The sequence below is a fragment of the Ursus americanus genome, chromosome 15 (genome assembly GCF_024610735.1).
Source record: "Ursus americanus isolate L20-20 chromosome 15, mUrsAme1.1.p, whole genome shotgun sequence".
NCBI lineage: Eukaryota > Metazoa > Chordata > Mammalia > Carnivora > Ursidae > Ursus > Ursus americanus.
Window position 1 is genome coordinate 40,714,384 of NC_142141.1, and position 13,780 is coordinate 40,728,163.

At 43.6% G+C, this 13,780-nt stretch overlaps 1 protein-coding gene across 3 annotated transcripts in view; it reads right to left on the bottom strand.

Moving 5' to 3' along the window:
• The window catches only part of PDZD2 (PDZ domain containing 2), a 379,689-nt gene that overhangs the window by 213,313 nt on the left and 152,596 nt on the right, over window positions 1-13,780 (bottom strand). For all 3 annotated transcript variants that reach the window (XM_087867951.1, XM_087867952.1, XM_045787182.2), the window contains one exon: window positions 602-1,442. In XM_087867951.1, coding sequence (XP_087724077.1) covers window positions 602-1,077 — 476 coding nt within the window. In that variant the 5' untranslated portion in view covers window positions 1,078-1,442. The remainder of the gene's footprint in view (window positions 1-601; window positions 1,443-13,780) is intronic.

Here is a 13,780-nt window from a genome sequence, read left to right on the forward strand (position 1 = left end):
GGGGACTCTGATTCCCCTGAGAAACAACAGTCCAATCATAACTTACTACCATGATGGGTGGCCACACAGATGAAAAACAGAACTATGCTCATCACCAAGTGGATCTTCCAGGATGGGGAAACTGGGGCCAAGGGCAGGGGTGGCTGGTGGTCCAGAGATAGTTCTAAGTGTCTCAAGGGGCTTCTGGACTGTCAGTCTGTGAGTAAGGTGACATGGGACAGGCAGATCGAAATACACCCAACCCAACCTTTGGTGCTTTAACTGGAGGGGAGATGCTGGGTTGAGTGGAAGAAGGTCTAACTAATACGACATTTCTCATACTCTTGTGTCATGTACCATTTCTTTTATTTCTGACCCAAGTTTTAAGAAAAAAGAAAATACTCTGAGTCTGAGTCCTCTAAGAGAGAATGAAGCGAAGAAGAAACATACAAATACCAGAATACTTGAACTTTGTGTGTTTTCCCTCTCCGTAATAAATGCCATTGGCTTCTTGCCAGAGGAGGTCTCACACCCTCTGCAGCTACAGACTGGAGCAGCAGACCTAAGTGAGCCGCAGGGTCCCCTGTCCAGCCCCTGTGCCAGCTGGCGCACCCCCACTCACCTGGCCCCACTGACATCAACTCCAACCATCAGCTGCCCATTCAGGGAGAGGATCTCATCTCGCAGTCGGACCTTCCCACTCTTCCCTGCCGGGCTGTTCTTCCTCAGCTCTGTCACCCAGATGCAGCCGACGTCCAGCACAGGGCCCTGGTGGGTCTTCCTCTTCTTGCCCCCTCTGCGCTTTTCTCCATAGTCCCCGAAAACAGGGATGTTCCCAAAACTGAGGCCCACAGTCTCTGTGTCCCCCAGCTCCTTGGTGAGGTACACAGTACAGATTTCCATCCCCGGGGGGCTGTGGTCAGGTGGGACTGCACTCTCATCCACAGCAAAGTTCAGCTGGATGTATTCCTGCAGCTTCTGGATGGCCGCCTGGCAGAGCCGCTGCTCTGGGCCATCCCCGCCCTCCCGCAGGCTGTTCTGCAGCCACTGGTAGAGGAGGGGCAGGTGCAGCACGGCATTGTCCTGGGTGATGGGCATGGTGCTCACTCCCAGACACCAACATCATGAGAAGACCTGCTTCTGGGGGCTGGACCCTGGAAGGCCCCATGTCCCTTGGGAACGCTGGCTGTCATCAGGTTTGCCTGTGTTCATGTTCAGGCTGGCAGATGAGCCTAAGGGATGCCTACTTGAGACTGCGCTGTTTGCTTTGGCAAGAGGAGGACGGGACACAATTAAAACAACAGTGGAACAATTGCTGTGCCTGGAGTGCTCACCAAGAGAAGGAAGGAAGTGTCTGACAAGTTCTTGTTTGGTTCATTTCACAGCAGGGCCCATGCAAATGACCCGGAAATGGGGTATTCCTCCAGCAGCCACAGCATGACCTCACCTAGTCCCATTTATGCCTGGAAGAGGAAAAAACAAAAAATTTCAGTCACAACAGTGAGCCCTCTGATACAGAATGGCCTCCTGTAATACAGAAGGACTATGTTTGCTTTTTGGAGCCGGGAAATTCATGCCTCTCCTCGTTCCCCAGCTAAGATCACTCCACCCTGTATACACAGACATACTGACAGACACAGACACACAGATACACAGAGGCACACACATATACACACGGTTCCCCCAGACAGAAACTTCTGGAACAATGACTTTCTCCAGGAAGTTTACCTGATCATCAGGGAAAGAAAGTGACTTTTTCTAGAACAACTCCTATCAAACTCATATCCAACCAGGAGGCTATGTGAAAGACTCCTTGGAAGACTGTTACAGGGGTTACGGACATATGTAAGAGCTTACATTCTTAGGAAGTTAAAATCTATGTCCATTTGCCTTCATCAGCTCAACTGCACACACAGGAAGCCTCTCCATTCCAGGACTGACAATGATGCCAAGAAGAGGAAGAGCCAATCAACAGCACAGAGAGATTTGGGCTCTGGCTTAGGACAATACCCGTCCTAAGCTCAGCCATCATTCCATCTTCATCACGTAGCCTCAGAGGGAATCATGTCCCTATGCACCCTGCAGCTTCTCTTTTCCTTTGGTGAACTGTCAGTCCAACCTCAAAGCTATCTCCTCCAGAGAAATGTTTCTCCATGCTTCTGGATAAGGAGACTTGGCCTCTCCTTGGCTTGCCCTTGACCACACTGCTTAGAGCAGTGAGGCATCCCCCCTGCACTGCCAGCGGCAGCAGGCAGGGCTCCCCCGTGAGAGCTGGCAGCAATCCAGCCCCCACTGAATTCTGCACAGTGCCTGGCACACAATACGTCTCCATGATGAAAGGCTAATTGAATCTCATTGCCAATGCACCAAAGAAAACTTTCACCTCCATCTTTCGTAAACACAGAAAAATGACCCTTTTCATTCTCTTCTCTGAATTTCACTTTCACCCAGAGAAAGTCAACATAAACTATGCCATCTAAGATGGAAAACATTCTCTAGCCTTCTCAGGAAGTGATTTAACAAGGAATAATAATAAGTGGGAGAGGTGTCAGAAGCCATGTCAATAATACATGACCTTATTACTCAGTAACCATAAAGAAATTTCCAATATAGCAAGTTCTGAGCTTCCAAAGAACTTGAGTGCCAGCTATTAATTGGTTCCAAGTAAATCAAAAGCTTAGCAAATATCATCTACATAATCACATGCCTATTAAAAAAGAAATGCAAGATCAAAGAAAAGATAATCCATAAATGTACAAAAACTGAACGTTCTCTTTGGCCAAAATAAGTAACACCTCTCACTGCAAAGTGACTCCACACAGACATATTAAGATCTTATGAATAAAACAAAACATTTTCCATCAGGCCTAGCGATCTTTATGAATCTCCATTTTCTCATCTGTAAAATGAGAAAGTTAACCTAAGTGATGGCCAAGGTCTGTCAAACTGAACAGGGAGGTCCTCAAATACAGCGACAGTGCTCATTCATTTTTGTACTCCCTACCCCAGCACAGTGCCATCAACTTGTAGACTCTCAATCATTTAAAACAATTTTTTTAAATATCCTTTAAATTACAATTTTAATGGTCAATGATTCAGGATATTAGTCACAGTTCAGATGGTCCCATACATATGAAAACTGGGTAAATATCTCAGGTAAGTTGCTCTTTAAATAAATCTGACTGAAGAAAACCCTAGAGAATTTTTCTTCTTGCTGTTAACTTGTATTCACTCAATACATATTTACTGAACATCAATTAAGAACCAGGCTTTGAACTTGGCACTGAAAATATACCATCAATAAGGCAAATTCCTCGCCCTGAAGGAATTCACAGTCTAGTGGGGAGATAGATGCCTAAATAAGTGGAAACCAGTGTGTAATAAGTCTAGGACAACCCTCTTAACAGAATTGACAAAGGTACATTCCTGGAAGCCATGTGTATGTAATAAAAGCCCCAGCCCCTGGTGATGGGTCCAGAGCTGGGGGTCTTGTACAAGCTGGAACAGAAGCCTCTAGTTCTTCCCTGAGAACTAAGCACTGGGACCTAGAGAGAGAGAGGGTATAGTCTTGAAGAGAACTATAACTTTTGTACTAGGGGCTCTGGATGGCAATGTTCTACGGGCTATAAACTAAGTAGCAAAGCAGCAAAGAAAGCCATCCTGCCAAGAAGTAAAATAAAATTAATTAGGAGAAGGCAGAGGTGCAAGACTGGGGAGAGAACACTCTGGTTTCCCCACAGCATTCCTGGTCTTAGTTTCAGACACCTGGATAGGGCTGCATTGTTACCCTCCTCTTCTATCCAAATGACTATATCAATCCTTTTTTTATATATATAATAATTTTTTATTATATTATGTTAGTCACCATACAGTACATCCCTAGTTTTTGATGTAAAGTTCCATGATTCATTACTTGCGTATAACACCCAGTACAATAGATCAATCCTTAACATTAAATTACATTTAAAAAATTTAACTAAAAAAAGAAGAAAGGTAAAGCAAAACTAAAAAAAAAAAAACCCTTTAAATGAAAATAAATTTTACTTTGAGTTGTTTCCTGCACTTTGAAACTCTAAAGTTTTTAATACGCTAGGGGTGAGCAAAGCAGGTTGGCTCAACTTGGAGCAGGGTCAGGAGATATGAACCTGGCTGCTGGGAGCCCACCCGCTAACTATGAATGCTGTGGGGGCAGGGAGGGAATTTTCAGAAAAGGAAAAATTATTTCAAGACATTTAGTCTTATTTTGGTGTTCATGGACTATGTACTTTTTGAACTCCATACTTATCACTGGGAATTTTCCAGTAATCCTTCCAGCCCCCTGTTCTATCAACTCCTTTTCCTGTTTCTATAAACAGCAGGAGTAGAAGCATTCCAATCTACTACAATGATCTGAGATGACTCAGGGCATAAGAAAAGATACACAATTTGGCAATACTCTAAAATGAGTGGTTCTTTCACAACAGCCAACGAAACATTCCTGTGAACAAAACATTGAACCAGAGAAGATACAGAAGAACAGAAACCTGCGAATAGTTACAAATACCAACATCCCTCTGTGGCTGATCTGTGCAAAGGTCTAAATGTTTCTCATCTTGAAGATAATTTCAATAGGGAGCAAAATTTGTGGACATGAAGGTCCACTGAATGTTCCAGTTCACTTTTGTCTATCATATATAATTCTCCAATTAGAGTCCCATCTCACAGCAAATAGCCATGATAATTTAAATTAATTTTGACTTGCCTGAAGCTGACAGCCTTAGCCATTCAAAATTCAAAATGAATGCTCCTTAACAGATTTTAATACTGTATTTAGACTCTACCAACTTTCTCAGATCCTCTTTCGGCTACACTATGCATGCACAGCAGGGCAATACCACCCACAACGGGGTGAAAAGTAGTTCTGGACTGAGGAGGCAAAAATCTTAGATCTTGTAATGGTTAGTGTCTGCCTGCAAAGCTCAATCCTATATGACAAAATCTTACCCCTTAGTGTCTAATATTTTGTGTTAGAACTTAAATTAAGTTTTTTTCTCCAGAGTGAGGAGAGCAGGACAATAATACAAAAGATGGAGAAACACCGAACGAAGTGAAACCAATCATCTGGCCAAAGTCACAGCCCCACAGTCACCTGAAATCCAGAGGCTAAATCCTGAAACTGGCAAGGGGGTGCACAAAAGGGTCCTCGGGTTTATCCAAACCATATTTGAAAACAGATGCACGCCGGGCGGTCTTGTACTAACTCTCTCTTGCAATTGTCCTGAATTCTTGATTCTTGATTGTCCTCCTATTCTGAACTCTGCTAAGTTCCAAGTTCCTAGTCTTCCTTTCTTCTGGACCAGATTCCTCTTTTGACTTTCAGAAAATCTCACATTTTGGGGCGCCTGGGTGGCACAGAGGTTAAGCGTCTGCCTTTGGCTTAGGGCGTGATGCTGGCGTTGTGGGATCGAGCCCCACATCAGGCTCCTCCGCTATGAGCCTGCTTCTTCCTCTCCCACTCCCCCTGCTTGTGTTCCCTCTCTCGCTGGCTGTCTCTCTCTCTGTCAAATAAATAAATAAAATCTTAAAAAAAAAAGAATATCTCACATTTTAAAAGTAAACTAATGTTGATTAAATATTTACTATTCATTCAACAGATGTTCATCGAGTGCCTGTCATATGCAAGGTCCTAAACAAAACAGACAATGTTCCTACGAAGCCTCATGAAGCCTGTATTGTGATGGTGGCAAATCAGTAAATATAAAATACTACGATGTCAGATGGGGATTGATACTATGAAGAGAATTATGGTAGTGTCAGAGCGTAGTGAATGATGGACGATGGATGTATGAGGGGATTAAGAAAGGCTGTCTGGGAAGAGACCTAAATAAAGTGAGGGGCTGAGGTGAGAGAATCTCTGTAGGAGGGCTGTTCTCTACTGAGGAGACAGCACATGCAAAGACCCTGAGGTGAGAGTCCGCTTGGCTGGCCAAGGACAGGTGTGGGGATAGGTGTGGCTACAAAAGAGCGAGTGAGGGGGAAATGCCCCCACTGAGCTAGATGCCTCCCCATTGTCTCATTCTTTATAAAACAAGGGCATCTGACACTGTTTTTACCAACACTGGCTAATGGCTAATGTTTTCTGAGCATATATACACACTCAGACACTGTTCTAAATGAGCACTTTCCAAGGATTACTTTATTTAATTGCCTCAAGGGTACTGTAAGGAGATATTATTAGTGTCTCCTTTTTAGAAACTCAGATAAATGACAAAATCAGAGAAGCTAATTAAGGACTAGAGAGGCTAATTTTAAGTCTAATCAGGACTAGAACCCAGATCCACTGGATTTGGCCATGTAGGCTAGCACTATGCCACCAATGGGCCTCACGTAATAAATAAATAGGTACCATATGTCAGAAGTCAATGGCGTTCTACCTAATATCCATTCTCTCTTTCTTCCTTTATTTTGTTGGGTGTGATATGTTCAACTAAAACTTGGCCTTTCTTGGAGGCATGGATAGTATGTTCAACTAAAACTTGGCCTTTCTTGGAGGCATGGATAGTATACAACACAGTTCTGGCCAATGAGACAAAAGGAGAAATTGTTGCATGGGGCTTATATCAGCATTACTTATGAGAAGAACAGAAATGAAAAGAAAAAATAAATCCCCATGTTGCTTAGTCATTGTTATTTTGGATTTTTCCAAATCCCACTAACTAGCTGAACTAACCCCCAAACAAATAACACAATGTGATATCCAGAAGTGAGGGAACTAAAAGCAATAGAATCTAAAACATGGAATTGGATGAGAAAAGAAGGGAGGGAAGCAGATACCAAGAACTTGGATATTTGCAGGCTGAAAAGGTGACCCTAGACATTTAATGTAAAATATTTGGTGAAAATGCCACCTGCTATACCTTGGAAAATCACTGATGTGTTGATTGAGGTTGTGGATTAGAGAAGATGGTGGGAAACTTTTAGAATATGGGTAGATAATTTGTCATTCTCAGCAAAGTCTAGAGCTCCTCAACTCAGCTGGCAAGTGAGATGGGAAGAAATATCACTTTGCTAAGGAAGGTATCCTTTAATTAATTAATTAGTTAACTGAGGGACAGAGAGAGAGTGGGGAGGTCAGAGGCAGAAAATCTCAAGCAGACTCCGCACTAAGCATGGAGCCTGATGCAGGACTTAATCTCACAACCCTGAGATCATGACCTGAGCCAAAATCAAGACTTGGATGCTTAACTGAGCCACCCAGGTGCCCCTAAGGAAGGTACTCTGGACAGTCAGCCTGCCATCTAAATTGCCAAAGAGGCCTGTATTCTGGACTCTGCACAGCTGAGAAAACCTATTTTATCAGAAGGGGGTGGGTGGTACCCTATCCAGACAGAGGTTGTGTAAGCCAGTTGCCAAAGGTGTGATTACCCACTGGAAGCCATTGTTTCAACTGTACCAGCAGCACACATTAAGTAGTAGATGTTAAGATAAAATTTAGGGAGATGGGCAGAACTCATAATCTAGAAATAAAGAAAACAAATCATTAGGAATTGATTAGGAGCCTATGAAGTTGTGGGGAAATTGTATTGCCAAAACCACAAACCTGGTTTGTAACAGCCTGAGATGGTTCAATCCACACAGCAATCTCATAACTCTTGTTCTCCCTCCCTCCCCTGGGCAATTCACATCCATAGGAAACAGGCAATGTGTAGAGCCCCCAGAAAGGGTGTCTTTCCAAACCTACCACAGACGTGGCCATGGAAGACAATGAAAGAGGAATAACCTCCCAGAGAGAGAGGCGAGGGCATTGGAAGGCAATGAACAGGAGTTCCTGCCATAAGAGGGAGGGGTTGGATTCTTGCTATTCTGCTCACGAGGATTTGGCCAATGTTATGGAGAGTGACTGCTGTGTTTTCCATCCCTCCTTTTATAAATGGAAGTTTTTATTATAGTTATTCTATATCTTTTCTAGTGTTGCAGGTTAGATGTGTCAGGGCTTGGTCACAAGGAGTTATAACCAGAACTGATGGAAGGGACCACACATGACCCAGAGATCCAGGGCTCTAATCTTGATAGACTAACTAGATGAGGTTGGGTGCTACCTCCCTTGGGAATGGGGAATCTATCCCATGCATGGAAAGAAGGGTATGTCTGAGTAATCAAAAGAGGGAACTGTGGCTAGCTGCCTACATAATATTTCTTCTCTCCTCTTCCTAACAAAAGTCCATCTGTATTTAAGGAGCAAATACCCAGTTAAAACACTGTGTTTCTTAGTGCCCCTTTAAGAGAGGGGTGGCCATAACATACAGTCTTGGCTTACGAAGTTGTTTGGTAGGGTTACCAGAAAGGTTCTTTTTTTATGGGCACTCTTTTTCTTTTTTCTTGCTTAAAATGCATATGTGATGGCTGGAGCTTTTGCAGCCATCTTGTGACCAACCATAAAGCAAAGGTCTGACATCCTCGAGAATCTGCACCAAGACATTCTCCTTCCAGACTTATTAAATGAGAGAAAAACAGGCCCCTACCTTGTTTAAACCATGTTAATTAGACATTCTGTTATAGGTGAACAAAATCCCTAATGAATATATTGCTTTAATTCACTCTTTATCCTCACAAGAGCCAGAAAATACCCCTGAGTGTTTCAATTTTAGCCCTGCTACTTTGTCAATTAGCAGCTACTGTTAAGTTTCTACCTTGATTTGGCTCACCAAAACAAAACAACCACCACCACCACAACAATGTATGTTTTAGCCCCTGAAAGAGCTAAAAGCACACATGAATTCATTCAATGGTTTACTAGCACCATTGTGCTGTCCCAGGTGTTGCAGACAAACCCACAACTGATTGAGAAACACTGCAAATACAAATGATTGCGATTCCTTTAGTTGGCTTTTGTCTTCTAAGAGCAAGCTACTGGCTAATTTTTAACTACCTACATGGCTGGTTCTAGACTAGTGGCTGTGCATATGAAACAGAAGTTGATCTAGCTTTTATTTCATGCAACAGGAGTTAATTGTGCTAGGCATTATGCTACACTGGGGAAGAAATGACAAACAGCCCTGTGGAGGCTATGGTCCACTGGACAAAGAGATTGTTAAATAAAAAGCATGTGAAGGGCCATGAAATGGTACATTTGTGGGCATATGATAGATTCTGGAAAGTGAGGCTTTACAAGGTCTATGCTGCCTGGGGCTTTAGGGGATGAAAGAGGTGTTCCCATATAAATTATAGAAGATGAGGACCTAGAGGGGACCTCAGGGATTACCACAACCAGTATTCAATTTTAAAGAAGAGAGAAATATACATCAAGTCAAGATGAAGATCCTTTGGTTTCTGGGTCTGATAACCTTTGAAAAGTAGGAAGAAAGGAAAAATAAATAAAAGTAAAAAGAATGACCTGGCAGCTATTTTGAGAAGCTAATACTTGAAGATATTGCATGTCCTGAAACATGGATTATTTGTCCAAATAACAAAAAATAGGAATGAATAGAGATTACAGAAATTCATGAAACATCATGCATGTTTGCTATCATGAGTGCAAGAAAACATCTGGCGACCAGAAAATCAAAATGAATACTGTAAATTATTTCTGTTACTTCTAAAATATATTTGCCGTGGCTTCAAATACTGAAAACAAGTTTGTACATCTGAGGTTTAGGACTCTACTCAGAATGCCAAAATGTGGCCAGTTCTGGATTAATAATATTTCTGGAGTTTAGGTATCTTAATTCTTTTTTTAAAAAAGATTTTATTTATTTATTTGAGAGAGAGAGAGAGCACAAATGAGAGGGGGAGAGGGAGAGAGAGTCTTAAGTAGACTGTTAAGAGCACAGAGCCTGATGCGGGGCTCCATCTCAAGACCCTGAGATCAGGACCTGAGCCAAAACCAAGAGTCAGACACTTAACCAACCCAGGTACCCTGGTATCTCAATTCTAAAATAATACAATGGCTGGGGAAAAGAGGGCATTTATGGAGTCACATATTTGTGAAACCGCAATCCAATATTTTGAAACAGTTGCTATCACATGGATAATTGACGGAGACAGTCACAACTTCTGTGTTAGCAGCACCATAATCATGAGTCACTGTGCTTGCCCATTTTAATGTGACCATCTTACTGTGACCATCATGTCCACTTTGCGTGGACTGGGCAGCCATGAGCCACCAATCTGTCATCCACAAACCTACTGACCACACCATCAATATACAGCATGCATCATAAGTTCTTTTTCAATTATACTTGAGGTTTTTAAAAAATTTTTTGAGTCTAGTTGACACACAATGTTACATAAGTTTCAGGTATACGATGTAGTGATTCAACTTCTCTATACATTCTAGGCTCATCACAAGTGTAGCTACCATCTGTCACCCCACAACCCTATTACAATATCATTGACTAGATTCCCTATGCTATACCTTTTATCCCCATGACTCATTCATTCCAAACTGAAAGGCTGTATCTCCCACTCCCATTTTGCCCCACTTGAGTTATTTTTTGAAAATGCAGACTTATTTTACAGTATTTTACAGTTGTTTCTTTCAGAACAATTGTACTGTTTAGCTGCTTCTGGTGTTTAGACTTTTGGGTAAATAATCTACTCACTATATTTAAATTCTTAGCATGTAACTGCACAGGCTCTGACTTCATCATTAATGAGCAATGACTCAAATATTTATAATAGCCAGTAATATACTCTGCCATTAGTTAGCTGTAGGTCCCCGGGCAGGTCATGTAGCATCACTGAGCCTCAGTTTCTTTTTCTGCCAAATGAAGTGGTTCTACTAAGTTTCTTTCCGGTTCTAGCATTTTCCTGGACTTTGGAGCTGAGTTAGCAAGACAAAGAGGGAGTCACTAGCCTCATTTAGAAGCATATACACAACACCGGGAAGTTTTAAACTGCAGAAGAGATGGGCCAAATTGCTTTATCAGATTTTGAATATCTGCCAAGACAAAGGGAGGAAGGGGGGCCCTGGGGTGGTTTTACATTCATGTGCTTATAACCACAGTTCAGCTCTTCCAGAAGACAAGAAGAAATATATCCTATTGAATAAAAGCTCTTTGGAACAGCAGGAAAAAAAAACACAAGGTTTCAAGAAGGGGAAGCAACTTGCCTGGGAGGGGTCGGGTACAATAGGAAATCCGGTGTTTCCATTGAGGCCCCACAGATTCTCCAGTTTGGCAAGGGCCTAAACTGTGCGGCGACCAGCCTCCACTCCCTCCCTTCCAGCCTGCCTCCAGGAGTCAGGGCTGGAACGTCTGGTGCAGAGACAGTATCCTCAGAGGAAACCAAAAGATCATGGAGCACAGCCTGTGTGCCTCTCCAAGCACCCCCTTTCCCAGGACTGTGGGAAAGGACTCAGATGATGGTCATGAGAAGCAAGTCAAAGTCATGGGAGTGAAAGGAAAAAGAATCCTCACTTGTCATCTTCCAGGCAGGAGATAAGGATTAAGAGAAGGAAAGATTGAAGGAGTGTGATAGACCAATGCCCGCACTCTCGATGGACCCCATGTGCCACCTTCGTTGTTAAAAGGGGTGGGAGAGAAATGAAGTAGAGAGAAAAGAAGACAAGAGATGGTTGAAATTTAAAGGAACTAGCCTGGAAATCAGCAAATGGAGGTTGTACTTGGGGACTGCTGTGACGACCTTGAGAGATCAGGAGAGAGGAGGAGGATGGATGCGCGGTCTCCTAAGATCCTGCTGTTGCTGTGTCAGCGTCAGCATCAGTGTGCAGGAGCATGTGCAAAGGTAAAAGATGTGGCTGGGTAAGGCCACTGGTAGGCCAGGGAGATGGCCACAAGGTCACCCTGATCTTGGTCACCTTCCCTCATTCATGTCTTCCAGCTCCCAGACTCAGAAACATGAGTTCTGTCTGCACATCGAAAGAGTATCTGCCTCTCAAGTGTAAAGAGATGGTTACCAGCAAGAGAGCTCATTCATTAATTTTCAATTGGAAATACAATTATGAAGTGGGCAGGATGCTGGCGTCGACCTGCTCAGTGCCTGCTTTCCCTGCAGACAGAATGCAGAGGAAGGCAAGCTTCAGAACAAGGAGAACCAGGTGAGCACAGGAGGGTTCCCCCAGCTGAGGTACTCTCCCCTTGCTCTCCCACTCCGACCTGGGCTTTGCAAAGGAAGACCGCTTAGCTAAGACTCCCCTGCACTAGACAAAACTCGAAAAGGTATCTCTAACTTCTAGCTCCTGGAGGGTTTTTTCTGCTCTCTGCATTAACTACCCCCCCTCTATTCATACCCCTTTCTCCACACTGCATACCATAACATCCATAAGTGTTGATTTCAATTCTCTTAATTATGGGCATAATCATATTTTGGCCTATCCTCTTCAAGATTACCATGATTCTATGGATTCTATGTTTTGCAGAAAATTTCTTAACTTAGGTATTCCTGAGGCTGGGTATTCGACCGTGTATGATCTATGTACTAGTTTCATTCTCCACATATAAACTTGTCTTCTTTGTTTCTAAGTTCAGGGTTGTGGGGATGTGATCTCACTATTGCCCGGGAGTACCAGTGACACCTTCCAGATTTAACAAAACCACAGGAGACCAAAGAGTGGTCACGAAGCAGGCACTCTGCAGCATGGCTTTGACGCACGGCTCTGCAGCGTGCTCAGAATGGTGTGCATGAGCTTGAGGGAGGCGAGGAAAGGAGGGACAGAACTAAAGTCACAAAGGAAAAGCCAGGGGAGTCGATGTTCTCCTTATCACTCTTGACCTGGAGCCCTGCTGAGGAGCCTTATGCTGCTGGAATTCCAGGGAGCTCTAGCATTTCCCAGAGCCCCACGGCCCTGTGGCAGCATCCCTACTACACAGATGGGGGAACAGATTGAGAGGGGACCTGCGATTCAGTTGAGAGAGCACTAGGCGTCCATGACATCACTCGGCAAAAAACTCACTTCGGCTTGGAAGCAGGTTCTTGTCCATTAAGGCAAAGCCTCTTGCCAGGAAAATAGGAAATTGGAATTTTTTTTAAAAAGACCCTTTATAGTTCTCTGTATTGGAGAAAATGTAGGCACTGGGGCATGTCTAAATGGGGGTGGGGGGGAAGTAGACAGTTGGATCCATTATGGGTTTAAAGTTTTAGGACAGAAATCCAGTCTTTACACAGCTAGGCCTGCAGAGTAGATGCTGTGGGCAATAGATGCTCCCAGACATCCCGTTGATCTGGGAAATTACCAAGATTAGCAAAATGGCCATTACCTGCCACCCACCAAGTTCCGTTGAAGCATTTCCAACAGGCTTTAAGCACCCTGGTCAGATGACTCCAGGTTTGGGATCATTCCCCTTCGAAGGAGCATGTGCCAAGTTGGATGCTAAAGGAATCCTGTGAAAAGAACTAAAGACCTGTTCTCAACTTGAGATCGCAAGTCTCTTTGCCTGAGGAGGTGATTAAAAACTTGGCCTACTTCCCCAGGCAGATGCTCTTGCCCCCTGCCTGGTGGGCCCCAGTCGTAGCTCTGCTCTCTCCTGCCCTGTCTTGTCATTACCCTCCCTTCCCACTGTTCTCCAAGACTTGCCATTACGCCTTTCACCCAAGTCTTTCCCACGGGTCTCATGACCAGAAGAGAAACAGAAAGAAAGATGTCTGTGCTTCTGGGGTTCCTGGGTTGTACTAGATAAACACTGGATTCCTCAGGGAGGAGTCATTCATTCATTCACTCCTTCACTCAACAAATATTTATTGAATGCAATAAATAAAGTGACATCCTCACCCTCAGGAATTGAAAAGCTGAAGCAGTCTTCCCAAGCTGGGCTGAGCCTCAGGATCACTGGTGGCCATGGGGGCGTTCAGATTTCTGTATTTA